Genomic DNA, 23,446 nt, shown 5'->3' with positions numbered 1-23,446 from the left:
ATTCTCCTCAAAACGACTTATGATTTTGCCATTTAATTAAAAATTATGACAGCTGCAATACACATGGCATTCAGTCTTTGCCATCAGCTTCCATCAGCAGTGTTACCATGCGCTCCCTAGGCAGAGCTCTGCCTCAGCGCTGCCTTGTTCTAATACAAGCCCAGGACAAAGTGTTGCCCAAAGTGAATTACCGTGGGTGCCTGGTCCCTGCTGAACATGCCGTAGGTAACATAGTCCATGTTGTGTTTGAAGGACACGTGCTCCTGCTCACCAAACCCGTACACCGAAGTGGATGGCACAGCTGTGGTAATCTGAAGATACTGGTTGGAGAAAAACAGATCAACCAGGGGACTGTCCCACCTGGGACAAATGGAGGGAAATGTGGTTAGTTTGCTCACCCTTGGTATGCAGCATTTTAAGCACACATCCAGTCATTTACAATATTTCTGTACTTTGGAGAGGAATAATATTAAAAATGTTGAGCTCTGTGTATGCTTCTAATGTACTTAACACATCAAATTCATCTTGCAATGGCTGCAGACATCTTGTCTACTTATACAATAAAATGCCTCAGTATCATTTTGAAAAGAACGACTGAAATAAGAGAAGACACTATCTATAATCCTATTACCAAAATAAGTCGTTTCTAGTGCCATTTCTATGACAACCAATGGGGCAGGCTAAAAATTGTTATTACACAGTGGGCTTCAGAGTGCTTAGTGAGAACAACAGGCACTTGGTTGTTATCTGCTTTAACTTTCTAATGCTTTGCAGGTTGAGGACCAGATGCTTTTGTTACCTCAACTTTGCAGAGTGCAGCAGAGTGACAGCGTCCTCCAGACTCTGCTCAAATGAGATATTTACGTTGTGATGGCTCTTCCCTTGCTTCTCTCGCCAGCCTAGTGCCTTTATTTCTATTGACTCGTCTGTGGACACGGGCTCACATTTTAATTAGGTGTTACATTCTGTTTGCTATCTCCAGTGCTATAATGAGCAGAAATCTAGATGGGGGAGAGCATAGTCAAGCTGTGGAGAAGTGTTTCATTAATAGTGCTGTGTATGCCATGAGTACCACATTTAGATAGCACCCTCTCGAGCCTTGTTTAACCATGAATGTGTTACAGCTAATTAAAATAAATGAGCCAAAGCAACAGAGCGTAGAAGTGGTATAACTCTCCTTTTAATGATCTTTTGTCAACGATTTTGACAAAATTAAATGTTTGATCAAATTAACCAGTAAATCTGTGTAGCGAAGGACACACCGCACTATGAGAAGGCCACGCTGCCCTGCCTGCTTCCCACCAACCAGCTTGGGGACACTCTGCCTCTGCTTGCCAAAGGTAGGCATTATCCATTGCTGCAATCCCAGGTGAGCCCTAAGTCACACGTCTGTGCTGAAGGGTGTGTGCCTTCTGTAAAACATCTATACGGCCTTTGTGACAAGGAAGAAAAATAATGGTTTGCATTTAACTTTTGTCTTAGTTGCTCACCAGCAACAACTCTCCCTCCCTTCCAGTACTTCCTCTATCCATGAACAGTGCTGAATAGAGCTGTTTTCTCATAGGAAGGCTAATGCACCCAAAATATTCCTGAGAACCAGGCCCAGTCCCTGGAAAACAGCTCTTTCTGCTAGAGGCTGCTGTGCTCCAGCACTGCGTGGCTGTCTGGAGGAGTGCACCACATAGCAAAGGATGCCAGAGCAGAAATGCTTTGGGAAGAGCTCTAATATCTGTCCTGATTCATTGAGCACTCTCAATGATGTCTGTTCAGAGGACATGAGGCTTGGATCTCTATGGCACCTGCTTTGTGGCACTGACATTTCCCATGCCAAGCAGAGTGCTACCATAGCATTAGAAGTGCTCCTCCCCCTTGGCCAGCCCCTCCTGGGCAGGAAGGTACCAGCTGCTGCAAACCACAGCCCTGTGAACAATACTTCTACCCCAACAAGTCTGCAATGGCATGGAGAGACCCTAATATGTCATACATACCCCCATGGCACTGCCATGAACTCAGTGTCTGCATGGGATCCCAGAACTGGGTCCCATCCTGCAGCCCCATTTCAGCCATGGTCCTCCATCAACATGATTCTCCTTTCAATCTCTGCCCAACACAGCACCACACACTAAATACAGCATTAACAACCACAAAAACAAAAACAAAAAAAACACGGGCTATGTCTCTCTCATTTTTTCTAGACACTATTATGTCTCCTCCACTTAAAAGAGAGCGTGGTCAGCTTTATCTCTGGCACTGCCTCTGCCTCCCATCCCCAGCTTCTGCCCTACATGCATTGTGGTTGGCTATACAGTTATTTTCTTGCAATGTTTGCTGGTGTTCTGTTGGCAAAGACAAATCGTTCATATGAAAAAACAATGTCTGACATTATTCAAGTACTTGGAGTTACTAAAAGGAAATGTTAGGTTTCTCCCAGCTCCCCTCCTTGCTTCTTAAGCACAGACAGAAAGAATGAAATGGGGGAACATGAAATGACACCATGTGTACAAGAATCTCCAGCAGCCTTGCAAACAGTAGCAGTGCTGTGATGGACGATAGCACTATGCTTGAGGAGGTTGGGCAGGGCACAGGTAGTACACCCAACCCTGCCTGCACTGGGGCTTTAAACCAACGTTTTCACAACACTGGAGGGAGATGACTGCAAGGCAATGGTTTCAGAAGTAGAATCATCAGGCCTTAAGTGATACTAAGGTGCTTTGCCTGGCTAAAGGGCTTGGCTCAGCCACATTTCTCAGAGCTGGACAGCTGCTGGCGCAAGCTGGAACACCCTACAAAACCACCAGAGCCATGACACTTGGAATAAATACACAATACTTCATCAGGAAATGCACAAAGTGATACTCAAGATTGTTTTAGGCTGAGCCTGATTTTTTCTTCTTTTTGCCTTGAACACAAGGGGAGATGATCTCGCTGCTTTAAGCTGTGAACACCCCTCTCTTGCTCTGACTGACTCGGTGAGAACATCCTCTCTAACATCTGCTTTCCTTGGCCTCCAGACCGTTTGGAAGTCACAGTCATGTGAAAAGCTATAAAAAGTACGTGGAAATAAAGGTGGAAAATCCACATATCTATCAGAAAATTGGATCCAAGCCTCTCAGCTGAGCTTAGGCATACTATTGCTATAAAGCCAGGAAAGTGTCTTTGTGGCTGAGGATCACAGGCCCTGTGTCCAGGAGGTGCCCAGATGCTCCCAGCCTGCCTCTCCCCGCTCACACTGCTGGGCAGCACCAGCGCAGAGCCCAGGCTTCCCCAGATTTCCACTGGACTCAGATTTCTGAAAGATGTTTCCACTGTCTTACAACAGCCACACTGCTTCTTAACTACACGTCCTGGGAAGACCCACTGGCCTGGATAAGGTATGCCAAGAATATATATTTTTTATGTTTATCTTACTTTTAAGATGATTTAATGAATAGGAGAAAGTCAGTGCCAGCAACAAATCTTCCACAAGTGCAACAATTTAAAAAACAAGTGGCAGGGTATATTTACTGTTACTGACATAGCTCTGCTCTACTTCTTCTACTGAATTCATTTTCATGGTATCAGGGCATCTTCTGTAAGTGGCTGGATATATAATGCTTCATTTTTGTTCAAAAAACTTGAATAAGTGATATGCCTGCAATATTTCTCGCCTACATAGCATAAATCTTAATGATTAGAAGAGTAAAATAATGGCTGTTGCAAAGCAGGATCAAATCCAAGTTACCCATGACACATACAATTTGCTCCCGTTGTTTTCAGCAAAACTGCAGCTTAAGACAATAGCATTATAAATCATTCTAATAGCCTTGCCTATGTAAAAACATCTTCACGGTAAGCAGCATCCATGCTCGCTACCACAATCAATAAAAAAAGCAGCTGAACTCTGCAGCAGCCTTTTTGGAAATGAAGGAAAATCTTGATTAGATTTTTGTTATTTGTGCCATGTCCTCCCAAGTGCAAACAAAATATTCCTAACTCTTAATAGAGAGAAGGGAGCATTCACGTGGCTTGGGAAAAATGCTCTGCCCTCCATTATTCATGTGACATCATGAAGAAAAATTCACTTGAAGAACAGATGTTAAAGTGCAGAATCAAATCAATACTCCATCCTCCTGCAGCCTGCTCTCAGCAATGGCCCGTGCCGGGTATCACAGAGGCATAAGATGTCACTCAGAGATAGCCCTGCAATAATCTGCTTACAGAGGAAGTTTCTGGCTGTTTTCGTAGAATTAGCTTATGTTGTGAGACACAGAGACAGAAACATTTTTTTGTACTGATGATTTTTCTATTATGCATCAGTGCGCACCCTGCTAACTCTCCCGTGTCAGCACAGCCCTGGGGCAGCGAGTCCCATAGAGAAATCACACACTGCAAAATTAGAATGTCTTTCTTGTTTTTCACTGCTTTAAAGCAAACAGTTTCTGGCCTTTTACTCTCTGTTCTTAAAGAAATCAGAGCTTTCTTACTCAATCCTTCATACTCATGCCTCATACCACCACCAACAGCAATTGCTGTTGTTTGTGGTAGGAGCGGAAAAGAGAAGAGCGTTCAGCCTGGGAAAGCATGCTACTAACAATGCAAAAGCTCCTGTCTGTTCCCTCATCTGTTTTATTACAGCCCAGCATTTTCTCTCCTGTTTTCACTTGCAAAGGGCCCTGACCAATGACAGCCCGGTTTCCCAGCAGAGCTGCAAGATCAGCTAGGATAGCATGAGCTTATTCAGCTGACTGCTAACTTTTGGCCAGTTTGGGCCACTCTGCCAAGATAGGTGTTTTCCCAGGTAACAGGAGCAAGTTTGGGAACTTCACCTTCCCACAAATTTGGGAACTTCATCTTCAGGGCAGAAGACCTGGCCCCAGTCCCTGTGCCTCGTGGTTCAGATCTAGGACATGTAGCACTCCATTTTATTACAGCTTTGGGTCTCATCCCCAGCAAGATGGAAAACACCTGCCACCTGCATAGGAATAGGTCTCACCCAACCTGGTGGACAGAGGCAGCTCCTCTCCCACAGCTTCTGATTGCTCTTGGCACAGGGAGGACATGCCCTCACCACTAATGGCACAGCAGGAATGCAGGAGAGGGTAAAAACAGTGGGACAGAGAAATGAAAGCAGTAAATGAGAAGAAGAAAGAGAAGAGAAACGAAAGCAAAGCCAGAGAAACGAAGGCAGCACGAGAGCTGCCCACCAGCAGCTGTTTGTCCCAGAGCCACCAGCAGCACCTGGATCGTTTCCCTGCATGATCCCATCTGATCCTCACCCTGTGCAGGCAAAGCAGAGCCCATCCTTGATTACCAGAAAATGTGGCTGTACTTGGCTTTTTATTCCTGATCTGGACTCCGCATGAGGTTTGCAATCAGCTGCTAATGGCTCTTCCCTGATATAATTCATTCTTCTCCCCTCTTGTCATGATTGCAAAGCGCTGGATTTATCCTGCCCTCCTCAAGCCAGCACTCAGGAGGCTCAGCTATCACAGAGGCTCCTTATGTGCAGCTGGGAGGAATGCCTGTAAAGCACATCCAGGAATCTCTGCAGACTCCAGGTTCCACTGCTCTCTGCTCTGCAGTGCTGTGGATGCTGTGATAAATCGCTCCTCAAAGAAGGAGACAGTGGGAGCACAAGTGGCAGAGCTGGGATGGGCTTTTATGTCAGGCAGATGGAGTGGGACCTTGCCACCAGCTGTCCTGCCATCCTCCAGCTCCTGCGTCTGCAGCTTAGAATTACAGAATCATCTAGGATGGAAAAATACCTTCAAGATCATAAAATCCAATCATCAGCCTGACTTAATGAGGCCCATCTCTGAACCACATCCTTCAGTGTCGTGCCCACACATCTCTTGAATACCTCCACAGATGGGAATTCTGCCATTTCCCTGGGCAGCCCATTCCAACAGCTGACCACCCTCTCCACAAGGAAATTCTAAATCTTTTCTGGGGCAACTTGCGATCATTGCCTCGCATCATATTGCTTGTCACCACAGAAAAGAGACTGATACCCTCCTCACTGCAACCTCCTGTTGGGTAGCTGTAGAGAGCAATGAGGTCTCCCTTCATCTTCTTTTCCTCCAGACTAAACAACCCCAAGTCCTTCTGTCACTGCTCGTAACTCATGTGGTCCAGCCCTTCACCAGCTTCACTGCTCTTCTCTGTGCACACCCGAGCTACTCAGCATCCCTGCCAGGGGTGACCCTTCAGCCTACAACCACCACCAATGCCATTTCAGTGAAGCAAAAGCCCCCAGAAGCACAGAATTTCCCTTTCTCTAAGCAAAATGCTCCATCTCTCTGCTGATGAAGATCTTTTCTTAGCAGTGCTGCTCAGAGGTTAACCCTGTGGCCTGGGGTCACCGCAAGGACCGAGCTCTCTGCCAGCCCTAGTCGTTGTGCAGGCACCTCTCCCTTCACTGTTTTAATTAACGAGCCTCTGCCAAAATCTCTCATTACAAAGAGAAGAAAATTGGGTCTTTAGCTTATGCCCACCGCTTTCACAAAGCTGTTAAGTCTAATGAAGAATTAAATTATTTTTGTTATCGTGCAATGCATAATACATTCCTTTACAATAGCCTGCAAAAGGAAAACTTTACAGCATTGGCTGCAGTGCCCAAAAAGAGACAGCATGAGGCTGCAGTTAAAAGGACAGACAGCTAATTAAAACCCAGTGCAGTGGTTCCATCTGCAGCCATTCTAGAGGCTGCATCACATCACACATGTGAAGCCATCCCTATATTTAATGCACAGATAATACTTATCTTTTGAATCTGTTTAACAAAGAGCTTCTGGGAAGAAAAAAAAAAAACCAACAAACCAGTGATCTGACCTGCTCTGTTCATATTTGGGGTTCCACATAGATCTCAAGGACCCTCTGGGAGTGCACTTTGCATAGGATTCATCTGCTCCAATTCTGGCAGAGCTGGCGCCAAGGACAAGGGTGGGTGTAGTCAGGAGCTTCACCTCAAAATGTGCTGCTGATCTGAACTAAAGTGCTAATACAACCATACCCACAGCCTTCCACAGACAGAGCACAGTTTGCTCCTCTCTCACAAGGTCCTAATGGAAACGTTGCCTACATTACAATGCCCTGTGCCTCTGCTCTGCCAATCTGAATGATGCAGAAGTGATCTCTCACATGGCGACAGGCCAGACCCACCTGCACCATCTCCTGCTTCCATTGGAATCAGTGGTAGCTGGAGCCTGAGGGCCCCTGAGGACATGACTTCAGTTTCTCAGGCTACAGCTGGGAGAGCGGTACACGAGCTCATGCTCACCTTCTGGTGCACTACAGAGCCCCATATTTCAGAGAACAGTGCTTCAGTACTTCCACATCCTCAGAACGGCAATGCCTCAAGCCACGTGCCCAGAAACTAGCAGTCTTAAAGCTTATTCGGCTTAACAGATCATCATTCCTGCGTGCCTGTGGATAATCACTCATTAGACAGGCAGATACTCTACTAATAATGAGGATTTTCAAGGATTGCAACTGGATTTATGCTGGTTTGTGCTTGAGGCAGTGTCACAGAGCAAAACCCGAGGAAGCAGCCGGCACTTGCCCTGTCACTCCTACTGCTCCAGAGCGCGGTGCTGGCAGCACTCTGTACTCACAGCACTGTGCCGGTGCTCTTCCTCTTCACTCGGAAGTGTGAGGAGTCAGATGAGAACTCCACATCGTAGTTGGCATCCTCGGCAGCCACCCCCGGGGCATCAATGCTGAGGGGCACCTCGAAGCGCTCCTGGCTGGGGTCGTACACCTGGGCAAGGAAAGGGCGATGGTTAGCTGGTGTGGAGTTGGCCTTATAACGGCATCCTCCCCTGAAATACTCACCTTAAACCTGAGCCTGTCCTTCGTTTGCAACTCCACATCCATGACAATGGGAGAGATGTCATCACCGAACAGTGACACCGTGCTGCGCTTGTCCAAAGTCACCCTGTGACAGAAACCAGCCTCAGTCCCACTGCCACCTCTTGGTGCAGGGAAACAACTCAGCATTTCTACATCAGCTCTTAAAAATAATACATCAAGCATTGGTTTGTAGAGAGAAGAAACCTGAGTTAATCTCCCATTTGCTAAGATCCACCTCCTCATGGCTGAGTTGGTGGCATTGGGCTGCTGATTGCAGCAGAAGTCTGAGCTCCCAGCACACTGCTCAGCTGTCTTGAGAACATGGAATCAAAGAATCACTGAACAGTTTGGGCTGGAATGGACCTCAGAGCCCATCCATCCCCAACCCCTGCCATGGGCTGGCTGCCCCCCAGCAGCTCAGGCTGCCCAGTGCCCCATCCAACCCAGCCCTGAGTGCCTGCAGGGATGGGGCACCCACAGCTCTATAGGCAGCTGTGCCAGGGCCTCACCGCTCTCTGAGTAAAGAACTTCCTCCTAACATCTAACCTAACAATTTCTTATTTTAGTTTAGGACTTTCCCCCTATTCCAGCCATGGCACTGACAATTTCCCCTATCTCTGATTATTGGCTTTTTATCCCTATGGATGAATTCAGCAGCATGCAGTAGCTTTTATTTTACTGAGATTTAAGGCTAAAAATCAGATGACAAAGTCATATATTGTTAGCTTGGCTCTTCTTGCCATTAACAGGCAAGAGATAATGGCCTCAAGTTTTGCCTGGGGAGGTTCAGGTTGGATATGGGGAACAACTTCTCCAAAAGAGTGGTGAGGCAGTGGCACAGGCTGCCCAGGGAGCTGGTGCAGTCACTGTCCATGGAGGAGTTTGTGAAACATAGAGATGTGGCACTGAGGGATGTGGTTAGTGGGCATGGTGGAGATGGGCTGATGGTTGACACTAGATGATCCTAATGGTCTTTTCCAACCTTTCTGATTCTGTGATGTTATGATTCTATGAAGTACGTGGTTTCCATGCACTGGTGGCATGAGCAGAAACCCAACTGCACGTGGCTTACAGAAACACACCTGCCACCCCCTCCCTCACCAGACTCAGGCACAACGGCTCACTGCCAGCTTACCTCCAGCCTTTCTCTGTCTTCTCCATGTTCCTGGCCAGTGAGTAGCCATAGGTGCTGTCCTCAGAGAAGAAGCACCAAGGAGCGTTGGGGATATCAGTGGCACACCAGGTGCAGCCGCGTGCCTCGCAGCTCTGCTGGGTCGCGCCGGGCTGGGGGTGGCAGTTTATTCTTCCTTCTGCTGGCACTGTGCACTGCTCTGTGCTGGAGCCATGGCTGTAGCCTAAGGCTAAGAGAGAAAAAGCAGTCAGGGAGCATGGAATGACACACACAGAGCCACAGAACAAGCAATAAGAGCTTCTGCAGTTACTCTTCTTTTGATGAGGTGTTTTTGCCTCATCTGGGGCCAACACTACAACTCCTGTGGCTGAGATGTCCTCAGAGAAGCATGCCTATTGGTGACCAAAATGAGCAAAGCAAGAGGTTCTGTCCCCATGACCACACACTGCTGTCCCAGTGCCTGGCTCCTGCACAGTGATCCGCTGAGGGCACCCCTATCACATGGTGTAAGGTAGCGGGCTGACAACAGCTGACTTCTGCCCTCTCAGTCATTACCAGGGCAGGTTCAGGTTGGATATGAGGAAACATTTTTTCTCCAAAAGGGTGGTGAGGCAGTGGCACAGGCTGCCCAGGATGGTAGTGGACTCACCATCCCTGGCGGTGTTCAAGAAACATGGAGACGTGGCACTGAGGAAGAGGTTAGTGGCAGTATTGGTGGGGATGGGTTGATAGCTGGATTAGGTGATTTTAGTGGTCTAATAATTCTATGAAAACTCGAGATTAAAGCTACTTGAAAAATAATTATTCCTTTCCATAAAATGACAGTCACCTTCACTTTTGACAATTTTTACCTGAACTGGTGTGTACCTCGAAGCTTAAAATGTGTTTGCTGACATGGTCCAGAGTATTCCAATAGAAAGAAGTTTACAAGAAAATGTGCACAAGCAATTTTTACATATACTGAAAAAAATAAAACTGCGGGTTTACTAGAAAATAGCATCATTTGGCAATGTCAGAGTGTTTGTAGGTTGCTCTGAAAGTAATGCATCCTATCTATTTCCATGGAGGCCACAACAGCTACAAAAAGCACAATAACACTGTTTGATAGAGCAAATTCTCAGCTACTAAAGTCTATTTTTCAACACAGTCACCACCATTAGCAACCACCATCACCAATGAACAAGAGCCTGCATGCCATGCTCATAAAATTCTGCACCAGTAGAGATGACTCATGTGGCCACTACTGAAACACGCCACCCACTGCCTTACAGTGCTCGCATCCACTGGTTGGTTTCCATAAATGTTCAGCAAGCATCAGTAAATGTCAATGGATGCCATTTTTTCTGCATGGAGGATTTCAATGACACATCTTTGCCCACAGCATCAGAGGCAGATGTTGGTGGTACAGCAGTAGGGGTTAAAGCTTCCATTAATATTTCATTGCATTTTGTTGCCATGTGACAGATGACAGCAGAGGGGCAGCCTGACACAATGGTGTGTGATATAGAGGTGCATATGAAGCAGAAGTGTGAAATCAGCCCACACATGCCAGTTAACATCTGGGCAGATGGAGCACAGAGTAAAACCACCACATTTCACTATTTTTTCCCAGTAGGAATAAAATGCAGCATCGCTCTTTTCATTACTTACAACATGACTGAACACACCAGAGCAGGTTATTAACATCTCACGGGAGACTCTTATCAACTTATTTCTATCATGAAATGCCTTCAAAACACTTCATAAGGATATTGTGAGTGGAAAGTTTGATGGAAAAGAAAAAAAAATTGCTTCTGTAGGAGCCAAGAAAGCCCCCCTTCTACATGAAGCTGGAGCTCTCCTGGAAATTTTGGTAGCACACTCACGTCTGAGCAGCTGAATCAGGCTGCAGCCTCCTTCACCTCTTGTTCCCTAAATTCCTGCTATCCGTACAGCATAATGGCAAAGGAAAGGTGCAAATTCCTCCTTCTACTCTTTTTTCCCCCTTATTTTTATTTTAAAGCCTTTGCATCATTTTTCTCTTGCACTTACTCCCTATGTTTGTAAGCATGCGTTGAAATGAAATGCAAAAGAGCAGCCACTCAGCAATAGCTGGGGCTATGTGCTCCTTTTCCTTGATAATTTCCACGGGAACAGAAGCTAAAGAGAGCTTGAAAGATAGAAATGAAAAAGCATTCCTGTTTGTTTTTAAAAACCCTGACTTTACTTCTACGAAATTGTTAAAAGGTGCTGCAATAAGGCGTGAGCAAGGAGTTAAAAATCACATTCCTTCTAATTCACAAGTACGAGTCCTTGCATTTTGGGCTCACCTTCATGTTTGCTGCTTCCCTCTACCTTTATCTCTCAACACAATGAGAATCAGCTGTATTCTCTCCTTATTAGACCCCAGACTGATTCACCACCGATATACGTGGGTAAAAAAATTCCAGGAAGCAAATTATCCAAGGTAACATTACCTTTCAGCAGCTGAATGACTTCAGTCCATCTGCTCTGGTACCCAAGAACTGAATGCACCATTGGACTGGGGTATATTTATAAAATGAGCCAGCACTGCTGCCTTCCCATAGAGTCACCTCAGGTGGAGTTCAGCCTACACCCGTCCTCTCCTTTTCCATGTGAAAAGAAGAGCTCCCACCCCAATAGCTTTGTTGCTATTGTTTAGATCTTGCTTTTAAGTCCTGTGACAAAAAGAAGTCCTGTGCACCCACCTGCCAGCACGGTGACCAAGAGCCAGAGCCCCCTGACCCCATCCATGGCTGAGTGCTGACATCTGGCCGCAGCCTGCAGTCTTATATACCAGGCTAAGGCACAACACGCACCTCAATTATCTTGTTCTGATTATTAATGAGACATTATCAATATTTTCTCAAATCTAACCCAAGAAACTCAGGTTATTGTAACATGTGGCCTTGCCATCATTAAGAAGCAGATAAGATAGGGCTGGTGACAAATTTGTTCATAAACCTTGATAAATTTCTCAACTCCAGCTTTGAGAGAGGGTCATTTTCCCAAGGCTTCCCAAAAATTACTTCCCAGAGACTCTTCTCTCTTTACAGAACCCCCTCCAGAGCCCCGTGTTTACTCTTTTCTGATTTATCTTTTGTCAGATACACAACTTTATACTAAAATGAAACGTCTGGAGAAAAATCAACACAGTTGAAGAAATATCCATTTAAACAAGGACTGGGACTGTGACCTTTACAAAATGACAAATTTCCTCCAACTATTTGATGGTGAGAACTTCCAGGATAAGCCTGCGTTGTACAGTAAGGTTCATTTTGATGTGATGTCTTCCCAGAGGAAAAAATGACTTTCTATACACACGCTATCAAAGAGTTATATTGGTGCTAACCACAAGATAGCTTCATAAAACAAAATGTCTGTTTTCAAGCATTACCAGAGAGAAGCATCTGTAACTCAGACTGTTGCAACAACAGACCCTCGCCATATGGTCCATTAAGACAGAACAGTCTGACAGCAAGCAGCAATTTCTTACGTTTATAAGGACTTTTAAAAAACAGTAGTTGAAAACCACAAAGTTTGTATGAATTACAGACTGGGAAAATAGCAGCCCTGTTGAGGAACATGGGCTGCCCAGAGAACCCAAACGTGCCCCTATGCCCGAGCCAGGCAGAAGGGGTACCCTGCACCAGGCACAGCCTCTTGCACATAAATCCACTCCATTTCCTCAGGGCCCAAACAACACGTGTGTGCAGGCACCTTTTAAATTTCTCAAAAGCATAAGAGGTAAGGAGTAGCAATACCAAGCAGTGACTGTTTTAACTCCTAACCTGTATGCTGCTTAACAATACATATCATTACTTATTTCTGCCAAAACCTGGGCTAAATCAGACTTAAATCACATGGAGTATGCAGTTTCATCTGCTTTCCAGCTGAGCTGAGAAGGAAAACTTCTCAAAGATCTATTAGGAGCTTCAAAGCTTCTCTTTGCTTGACACAAAAGGGAAGAAACGATCTCTGGAGAACAGGGCACCAGCTCCATTTGAAGTCAGTACTGTACTTGGTACAAGGGAATCCTGCTAGAGTTCCTGAGTACCACTGAAACAGAAACAATGGTTAACTAGAAGACAGGACTGGGATACCAACCCACGGGGCTATATTACCCAGCAAGGTATTCTACTGTATTATGTAACAACGTGCATTTTCACATGTGGGGCCTTTGCAAGTGGACTGTTTATAAGGAACTATGAAGAAAAACACAAAGAGAAATAGTTCACATTCACATCTTTATTTAAGTGTTACCTACACAAGCTATAATTTACAGACTTATATTTTTCTGGGGAAAAACAAAACAAAACAACCAACAACAAAACACCTCAACATCCAAACACTGTATCTGAATCTACATAAGTTTTAAAATTTGCAGAATTTACAAATTAATATTCAGAGCAGTTGGCTAAATTATACATCCTCCCTCAATATCCACATTCTAGGAACTTTAAAAGTCATACAGGCACATGATAAGATATTTTCTTTATACAACCATCTATTTACATAGCTTTCCCAATACACGTGGTTCAGTTCTCAAAGTAACTGCCAAGGTTTGCAAAACAGTGTATTTAAAATACGTTTAGCAGCATATAAAATTAGATAAAAAGGAAAGATATTTTGCTTTAAAAAAAGAAAATGCGAGATGATAGAAATGAATTCATAAGAAAAATAGATTAAGGTATACTTCTGTGATGACATTAAGAAACATCTAGTCATTACAGATTATAGGCAAAACACTAATAAAACATACCAGCTTATGAGCATTTTAGTTCTAGTCCTGAGCACAGAGTATACACATCTGCACAGCTTTGGTCAACAAGGATTATACGCTAAGGTTAGCACAAATCATATAGCGTTTCTGTTAGCAGGACACAGTTATATCAGAACGATCTGCCCTAACAGCTTCCTCCCATCTTTTGTTCACTTCACTTCCCTAACAACAGGGTAAGTGACCTTTAAAATCTCGAAACAACGTCTGTCATAATCAAAGGCTTATTAACAGGACATCATCAGTCCCTTGCTACCCTAAAATGCGACACAGCTGATCATACTTGAGTGAAATACAGCAGAGCACTCTTTTGATATATTCCTGGTTATAATTTTGAGATGGTCATTAGAGAAGACTGACTTCCAGTTAACTCAAACTGCAAGTGTTACACAAGTGCACACAAATTCAGCCATTATATATAGACATACATACGTGATCACTGAGATACAAGAATGCTACCCTTGGTTTTGTTGTTTTTTTTTTTTTCCCCCTACAGTACATACTTTAAGGACAGCAGGTCTAACAGAAGAGTTCACTCTTATTTTTCAGCTCATTCCAGTCATCAGCATTCACTTAATAAGTATGCAGCAAACTGCATAGGGCGCACTTCAACTTCATCAACCATTCAATCTTTATTTATGCCCATCATCTCAGTTACTGGCCAGATCTTCACTTGCATCTCCTGCATCGGAGATCTGTCCATCTATCACATTCCGAGCTTTCCAGATCCTCACAGTTCTGTCACTGAAAAACAAAAAGCCAAACCAGAATTCTAGTTAAGTGATTAAGTTGGAGAAGGAGCAAGACAGGAGGAAAAAGGCTGCAGGTGCCTGATTCAGAAAGGCATTTTTAGAGAACTGAGAAATTTGTCTCCTTAAATAGCAATATAACCTGTGAAGGCAAAGCAAACACTATGAAGCATAAGCACTCACTCATACACTTACTATTGAGATTGCCCCAAATGGCAACTCCTGTATTTCCTATTTCCTTCTCCAAAAACAAACAACAACAAAGAAATACATCAGGATTCAGCAGTCAGACCAGACTTTAGCACAGCACAGAATTTTTCTTACTCAAACACTGCAAGTTCTGGAGGCCTTCAGCACAGTATTAAAAGTCCCAAAAGGATGGAATTTTCTGCTAATAATAAAATTTCATTTGCACGTGACCTAAATGTATTAATATCTCTAGATATTAATTAATAGGGACATCATCTTTGACAACTCCAACAATGCTTAGCACCAGAACATACGATGACAGGGTTCACAGCTCCTGTGCAAAGCCTGCACCTCCAAGTGCAGTCCCCTCTACTTTACTTTCTTCAGGATTAGTTTAATTTCTTAATATGCCCAGATTTACTGAGGGAGCAGATATCAAGGCGTTTAAGGGACAGGAAGACAACTTGCAAAGCTTCTGCTCTAGGCCAGCACTTAACATGGCATTTAGAAACATTCCCACATGTCAAGGGTTGGTCCTAGCAGTGAACAGCCTAATTGCAGAGGTGCAAGATGGTAAAATACTCAGTATTGTCCAATTCTCCCTCTTCCATCCCGCCCATCAGAGGTCTCTGAACTGTTTTACTCACGCATGCCATTACCAAGAAATTACTGAGCGTGCACTACCAATATATTTATTGTTACTCATTTATCATCTATACATATGCATCAAAGTTCCAATATTTTCTTCTCCCATCCCAAAGGATCACTTTTGCATATCCTGCAGCACACACACCCCACTTCAGAGACCCACTGCTGTAGGTTACTGACACTTAGAGGCATGGACCAGGTCCTCCCATTTCTGCTAGCGACTAACACAGCTGAAGATCTAAACGTGTTTGCGTGGGTAAAACCATAGCTAAAACTATACAAAAAAAAGGGTTTATGGATAAGAAAAACTCACTCTGATGCTGTGAAAATCTGGCTGGAGTTGGTGCAGATTGCATTTATAGGACTGTCGTGTCCCTTCATCTCTCCAATTGGTGCAAAGGTGTCCACGTTCCAGAGCTTGAGGGTTCCTCCTCTGCAGCCGCTGAGCAGAACTGGAGCACCAGGCACCAGGCCCAGTGCGCACACCCAGTCCTTATGAGCATTAGGAACTTGCTGAAAAACAGAAAGCAGATGAATCTCATAGGGTGAAAAAGAATTATAGATGATTGAGCTCAGAAGCAGAAACTAAAAAAAAAAAAAATCCCGAGTTCTAAGCCCGATTCCAGTCCTGTGGTTGATTACCTATGTCAAGCCCTGCTACTACTTCCTTATTAGAGTAAGGAGATGCCTTTCTTCCATGAGGCTACTTCTATGTGAGTCACCTTGGGTTTGCTTCTCTTTGAAAATCAGTGTTACAGAATAAGAAAAAAAATCCAATACGCACAACTGCCATGAGATGGAACAGAAAATTACTTTGGGATAATGCTAAATCCACATATGTTCAAATGCATATTTGAATGCACACATGTTTTTCAAGTCTGTCTGTAAAACTTAGAAAGAGAAAGAAAACCCAACACACTGATCAAAAAATACACCAGGGAAGCAAAAACCATTTGCCTTTCTCCTTTCTTATTTTCCCATTATAGTTTCTAAAATGATTTTATGATACGGCACTTAAAATCATTCATTATTTATTGAGGAAGGACACTAACATTTTACTGCTGATTCAGAAAGCAAAACGCTTCACAGAATGGCCGAGAACAAAATACACCAGGGATACAAACACCAGGGATGTAATAGCTCAAGTTTGCTGTCTTTTAAGGGAAGCAGCTCTTTTCCAATTCTGTAGGAACTCTTTGCTGCCTTTCCCAACATGGAGAAAGCTTTCAGGAACATCCTGCAGCTTTCTAGGAACATCCTGAAGCTTTAACTATAATATACACTGCTTGGGTTGCATTGCACTAAGTGAAGTAGATAATCTCCAAATTTTTTTGAATACTATGTTTGCTGAGTTATTTTCATCAATTCAGTCTTCCAACTCAGGACTAATGTCTTGGAATGTTACTATTTATATTTTAAAGCAGATTCAGCTCTATTTCAGGGTTTGATCCTTATCTAAAACAGTCATGTCAAGGAATACCAGGAATACAGATGAAACCTGCAGTATTTAGATTCTACTATATTACCATGTATGTGATCAAATCAAAATTATATCTACATTTACTGAAAAATAACTGAGTTACAGATGTCCTTACCAGCAGGTCAAGGGAGGTGATTCTGCCCCTCTACTCTGCTCTGGTGAGAACCCACCTGAAGTACTGCATCCAATTCTGAAGCCCCCAGCACAAGACGACATGGTGTTGGAGCAGGTCCAGAGGAGGACCATGAAGATTATCAGAGGGCTGGAGCATTCCCCTATGAGGACAGGCTGAGAGAGCCGTGCTCTTCAGCCTGGAGAAGAGAAGGCTCCAAGGAGACCTTATAGCAGCCTATCAGTACCTGGAGGGAGCCTACAGGAAAGCTGCAGGGACATTTTATAAAGGCATATAGCAACAGGACAAGGGGAAATGGCTTTACACTGGAAGAGGATAGATTTAGACTAGATAATAGGAAAAAATTATTTACTGTCAGGGTGTTGAGACATTGGTTGACCAGTAAGCCTGTGCACGCTTCCTCCTCCTTGGAAGCATTCAAAGCCAGGCTAGATGGGGCTTTCAGCAACCTGGTCTAGTGGGAGATGTCCCTGCCTATAGCAGGGGGGTTGGAACTGGATGATCCAGTTCCTTCCAACCTCATTCATGGTTCTATGATTCTATATTATGTCTTCAGAAGCACAGAATAGCTGAGGTTGGCAGAGATCTTTGGAGATCATTAGTTCAATCCCCTACTCAAAGCAGGGTCAGCCAGAGTAGGTTGTTCAGCTTTTTTTTTTTTTTTTTTCCTCTCCATTTAAATAGAATTTCTTGCATTTCATTTTGTGCCCACTGTTTATTTTTCTTCCACTGGATATTACTGATCAGTGTCTGGCTCCATTGTCTTTTCTCCCTCCTATTTTAGGTATCTACATACACTGACAATATCCCCTTGTGCCTTCTCTTCCCCAGCCTGAAGAGACCCAGCCCTCTTGGTGTCTCCTCGTGAGAGAGGATCCAGTTTGCTAATCCTCTTAAAGCTCTTTCAGCACAAAGCTCAGCTTCAGGTCTTTGCTGAACTTGTTCCACTCTGTCCATGTCTCTCTTGTACTGGGGAGCCCAGCAGTGGAGACAGCAATTCCTGATGCACCTCTCCAGTGCAGAGCAGATGGGAAGGATCAACACCCCATCAACTCTCATCCTAATGCAGTCCAGGAGAACACTTGCTGCAAGAGCACTTTGCAGCTGGCTGGCCCCCAGCCTGTACTACTGGTGTTCAGAGTTACTCCTTATGGGATGCAAGACTTGACATTTCCATCTGTCAAACTTCATGAAGCTCCTCTGCACCAGCCTGCCAAAGCCCTTGTGAAGGACAGCACAACCATCTGCTCTATCAACCACTCCTCATGGTTTTGTATCACCAGCAATTGTGCTCAGACTACACTCTGCTGCATCATCCAGGCCATCAATGAAAATATTAGAGAATCGCTCCCAGTACTGACACCTGGGATACCCCACTAGTGACTAGGCTTTGTGCTGCTGGCCATAATCCTTTTAGTTCAGAAGTTCAGCCAGTTTCCAGTTCATCTCACAGTGCACTTCTCTAGTGCTTCACATACTTAATCAGTTTGTGAATAAGCGTGTTATCACAGACAGTGTAAAAAGCCTTTAAGTCTTTTTACAACATGAGATTCTCCTCATCCACCAAGCCAGTCAGAGAAGGCTTCAGTCTGACTGGGTATAATTCCTCCTTCATGAATCCATGCTGACTAGCTCCCATCACCTTCTTGTCTTTGCGAATAGTCATCATCTAAACTTGAACATTTACACAGCCTGAGAAACATAGTAAACATGACTGTCATGTGATTTTTGTATTACCTGAAGAAGGTCTTTCTGAGCCAAGTCCCATTTCTTAATTCCATTATCTCTAGATCCACTGAAAAGGTTGTCTCCCATAATAGCAAGTGCTTCGATGCCATCATAGTGAGGAGGTTCAAAATTGTGTGTAGGACTTACGCTTCCAAGAGCCCCTTCAGTTACATCAAACATCTAAAACAAAATAAATGTTCAAATACTATTAGCAAAATTATCTGCTACCTAATCAGCTTGGAGATGTGCAGTGGAGCTTGTGGATTCAAATACACTCTGGCTGAAGTAGAGAAAAAAGGCTACAAATAAAGAACAGACTCTCTAACATAGAATGAAATTAATCACAATGATGAGACACAAGAAAGCATCATAATCTCACTATGCTGTGCTTTAACACAACTCAGAGCAATCAAAAAATATGTGCTAATAAATCACCCAAAAGACTGAAGTACACAGACCTCTTTCCATTCCCACTTCACAACTGGGGTAATGCTTAAGCAAGAGTCTGTGGGGAGCATACAGAGCACCTCTGCCAAGGGAACTAGGTCTGCACCCCAAAACAGATGCATTCATTGAAGTAACTTTGAGCCTGTTAAAGCACCTAAACAGGAGGTGTTGCAAATACGTCTCTAAGACCTCACACACCTGAAGTCCACCTCACATGTGATGAGGAATAAGACGAATTATAGACAATCTGATCCACGATGTTTTCAAGAACACTCCACCACATGATAAAAATAGTGCTAGTTATTAAGATCAAACATTACCCATAATCTATAACTGATAGAAGAATTTCCATTTGGGTTATCAGATTTCAGATATGGGTCACTTCTGCTGAAGCCTGCAACTCATACTGATGTTAGGAGTTAAAATACATAGGCAAATACTAATGGTTTACCTTTATATAATGGTCCTTTGAACCAGTGACAATAAGATCCTGTCCGTTGGAAATTCGATCCACAGTAAGGCACATGACAGGACCCAAGTGACCAGTTAGCTTTCCTGTAGACTGAAATCTTCAAGAACAAGAAGAAATGACTGAGGATTTTCAATTTTTCTGTGTATACAACATAAACCATAACACAGTTTCTGCTAGAATGGGTCTTCTAACTTATCCTCTGGTTACATAATCTGCTGCTTATACCCACATAAAGATGCTAGATCATTGTTAAGTGGAAACCAAAACTTGTATGTTAAAAAACAAACACATCAGGCCCTGTAAAGTATTTTGAATGCTCTCTTTGAGTGCAGGATCTGTTTGGAAAAGTTCTGTCTAATAATGATCACAGCCATGCATTACATCAGTAGATTCTCATCACTCATTGGCAATTACCAGTCACAACACAAATTTATCACATCATTCTTCAGTGCTTTTTTTCTTCCAATAATTTTTACTTAAACAATTCATCATAATTTTACCACGTGAGGAAATAAAAAGCTCTTCCACCATTATCTCTGTAACAACTATAGCAAAAATTAGCTGATCCATTTCTTGGCTACATTTCCACACACAGGAAACATCTCATTGACTTTGCTTCATATATGCATGTGACCTCATAAGGAACATGCTCTTCCACTGGTGTTCAGTACCTTTTCAGGTCCCACATCCTCACTGAATTTCCAGCAGCTGCATAGAGGAATGTGCCAGTTGGATTTAGTGCAATCTGATTAATCTGATTCTCTCCAGCTGGGATAGTGACCGTTCTGTTTGTACTTCCCGAACACACATCACCAGGCATTGCCTGGCCTGAAGACCTAAGCAAAGGGAGGGAGCAGAAAAAAGTAGAAAAAGTAGAAAAAAAAAGTAGAAAAAGTAGGACAACTACATTATGTTCTCCTTACTTTACATGTTATTTAAAACAAAGCCCATTCACCTGAGCAAAAAGACTATAAAGCCAATAATGAATACCAAAGACCTGCTAAAATACCACAGGCATGCATGCAAGCAAACTCATGTTTTCATACATTACCAACACCCCACACTGACTTAGCTAAAAGGTGTAAATAAAGCCACCGGTCCCAACAGCATATTTGAGTTACACTGTGCACTACTGAATTTAATCTAATTTAATTTTAGATCAAAACTCATTCAAGCTCCTGTTATTCAAGGTTTAACATACTTACGTCAACGTTCGAACACACTTAGCAGAATCTCTGATGTCCCACACTTTGATATAGGAGGTTGAGACTGTGAAGACCAAACTTGTATAGTTGCAATACTTTATAGAAACAACATTGTTTGGATGACCCCCTAGAGACATAATCTCTTGTCCAGTTACCAGATTCCAGACTTTACAGGTACGGTCTACATAAAGTCAAGAAAAACAAAAAAAGGGGGGGAGGGAATTAAAAAAGTAAAGAAGTCAAGTTTTTCCAAAAGGCTAGTAATTAAAATAAACCAACAAATCTATATATCCATTTGCACTCAAATATATTGCTCTCTTTTGATATGCACTGCACAAAATATCTATATTAAATTGGTCTTAAAAGAGTACACAAGAGTATCATCTACCATCATCAAAACAAAGCAAGGTTAATCCTTACATGTCAAGTTCAAGATATGCACATTAAGTCAATTAATATTTTAAAAAGATAAAATCCCTTCCCAAGGAAAGAATGTAAGAGGAAATTTGGAGGCTGTCAGGTTTGGATGATTGACAACGATCAAGAGAATCACCCAATTTTACACCTACAAATTCTTCATCAAGGTCATAGTTCAGGAGGAAATGCATGCTTCAGGTTGAAGGAGGGCTGACAGACACGACAAGTATGAAGGCAAAAAGCAACACAAACTATTCAGTGCACTAGCTGCCTCTGAAAATTCCAGTATAAGTGCTTTAGTCATAGGTTTCCTTCAGTAGCAATGCAACTTAAACACTGCAAACTTGTGTGTGCTAAAACTCCAAACATGTAGAAGTTTAAGAATTTTGCAGCTTGAATAGAGCCCACACCTGAAACCCTCCTTGTTCCACCATGTCAGAATCACTCTCTGTATTTTAGGAGTACATCTTTAACTGGAATAATTACTGAGAGCACGAAGAGCAAACTTCACGTGTCAGCAGCTGTGACAAGAGCAGGAAGAAGGTAAGCATGAGAAGCTAGCATATGACAGGAAAGCAAATATTTACAACATCTGCAAGCATTCCTGTGTTAAAAAAATACTTATATTAAGACCTTTTCTCCCTTGTAGCCACTAAATTTGAAATCTCAATACAGATCAAGTGAGCAGCATTTGCAGAAGCTGAAAATACCTCATCTTCTTGCATTTGTATACAGTCACAAAATGCTAAAACCTTGGCTAAAAACTCTGAAGGCCAAAAGTTTGCCAACTGACTGTAACAGTGTGTCTTGGTATTCTTAATATACAGGCAGAGTAGCTAGAAACCACATCTAAATGTTAGCAGTGGAAAATCTACTCTGATGGTGCTCTCTGTGTTAATACAGGAATAAATAAGGATGCTCTGAAGTTTCAGAACTTATATGTTATATGATTGTTCCACCCAGTAGGAAATGTAGTGACTACTAAAACGTAGCCCATCCCATAACAGCCATACAACTTTTACAGCCCAAAGGGGACAGTTAATGAGATGCAAATGGTAAGTAGAAAATAGCCCGAGCTTTGCAGGTTTAATCTGTTTGAACTCTTTAGGCAGGACAGTCAAAGAATCACAGAATCACAGAATGGCCAGGGTTGGAAGGGACCTCAAGGTTCATGAATCTCCAACCCCCCTGCCACAGGCAGGGCCACCAACCTCCCCATTTAATACTAGACCAGGCTGCCCAGGGCCCCATCCAACCTGGCCTTGAACACCTCCAGGACGGGGCATCCACAACCTCTCTGGGCAGCCTGTTCCAGCACCTCACCACTTTCTCTATAAAGAACTTTCCCCCGACATCCCACCTGAATCTTCCCTCCCTCAACTTAAAACCATTTCCCCTTGTCCTGCTGTTAAGATACGCTAATTCCTATCTCTTCTACTACAAAGTCTTCGACATTGTCTCCCATAGTATTCTCCCAGAGAAGCTGGCAGCCCATGGCTTGTACACGTACTCTTCACTGCGTAAAGAACTGGCTGGATGGCCAGGCCAAGAGAGTGGTAGTGAATGAAGTTAAATCCAGATGGAGACCATTCATAAGTGGTGATCCCCAAGGGTTGTTACTGGGGTCTGTCCTGTTTGATATCTTTATTGATGACCTGGATGAGGGCATTGAGGGCACCCTCAGTAAGTTGCAGATGACAACAAGCTGGCAGGAAGTGTCTATCTGGGGACAGGGAGGCCCTACAGAGTGATCTGGGCAGGCTGGATCACTAGGCTGATGCCAATGGAAGAAATCCAAGTGACAGATCCCGCACTTTGGCCGCAACAACCTCAGACAATGCTGAGGCAGAGTGGCTGGAAGACTGCATAGAGGAAATGGACCTGGGGGGTGTTGGTTGACGTTTGTACTCAGGACTGATGAGGTCACATCTCGAGTACTGTTCATTTTTGGGCCTCTCATTACATTGAGAGATCTGGAGCACAGGTCTTATGAGGAGCAGCTGAGGGACCTGGGATTGTTCAAGTCTGGAGAAGAGGAGGCACAGGAGTGACCTTACTGCACTCAACAACTTCCTGAAAGAAGGTTGTGGTGAGATGGGAGTCGGCCTCTTCTCCCCTGTAACTAGCAATGGAACTAAAGGGAATGGCTTCAAGTTGCATTAAGGGAGATTCAGGTTGGACATTAGGAAATATTTCTTCTCTGAGAGAGTGGTCAGGCACTGGAACAGGCTGCCCT

General features: G+C 43.6%; 2 protein-coding genes across 10 annotated transcripts in view; both read right to left on the bottom strand.

Moving 5' to 3' along the window:
- LOC100550169 (sucrase-isomaltase, intestinal-like) overlaps nt 1–11,716 on the bottom strand; it is a 51,151-nt gene extending 39,435 nt beyond the window's left edge. Inside the window, exons 1-5 of the mRNA XM_010721340.3 lie at nt 11,671–11,716; nt 8,966–9,191; nt 7,813–7,915; nt 7,593–7,738; nt 192–360 (exon numbers count right to left, since the gene is read on the bottom strand). Of these exons, the coding sequence (XP_010719642.1) occupies nt 192–360; nt 7,593–7,738; nt 7,813–7,915; nt 8,966–9,191; nt 11,671–11,716 (690 nt within the window). The remainder of the gene's footprint in view (nt 1–191; nt 361–7,592; nt 7,739–7,812; nt 7,916–8,965; nt 9,192–11,670) is intronic.
- Nucleotides 11,717–13,195: 1,479 nt separating this feature from the next.
- The window catches only part of KIF21A (kinesin family member 21A), an 83,467-nt gene continuing 73,216 nt past the window's right edge, over nt 13,196–23,446 (bottom strand). For all 9 annotated transcript variants that reach the window (XM_085217499.1, XM_085217528.1, XM_085217520.1 and 6 more), the window contains 6 exons: nt 20,794–20,974; nt 20,260–20,424; nt 19,568–19,685; nt 18,679–18,849; nt 15,642–15,841; nt 13,196–14,486 (listed from right to left, as the gene is read on the bottom strand). In XM_085217499.1, coding sequence (XP_085073625.1) covers nt 14,393–14,486; nt 15,642–15,841; nt 18,679–18,849; nt 19,568–19,685; nt 20,260–20,424; nt 20,794–20,974 — 929 coding nt within the window. In that variant the 3' untranslated portion in view covers nt 13,196–14,392. The remainder of the gene's footprint in view (nt 14,487–15,641; nt 15,842–18,678; nt 18,850–19,567; nt 19,686–20,259; nt 20,425–20,793; nt 20,975–23,446) is intronic.

Source organism: Meleagris gallopavo, chromosome 1, assembly GCF_905368555.1.
Source record: "Meleagris gallopavo chromosome 1, MGAL_WU_HG_1.1, whole genome shotgun sequence".
Lineage (NCBI taxonomy): Eukaryota > Metazoa > Chordata > Aves > Galliformes > Phasianidae > Meleagris > Meleagris gallopavo.
The sequence above is the reverse complement of the archived record's forward strand: the minus strand, read 5'-3'. Positions and strand labels throughout refer to the sequence as shown.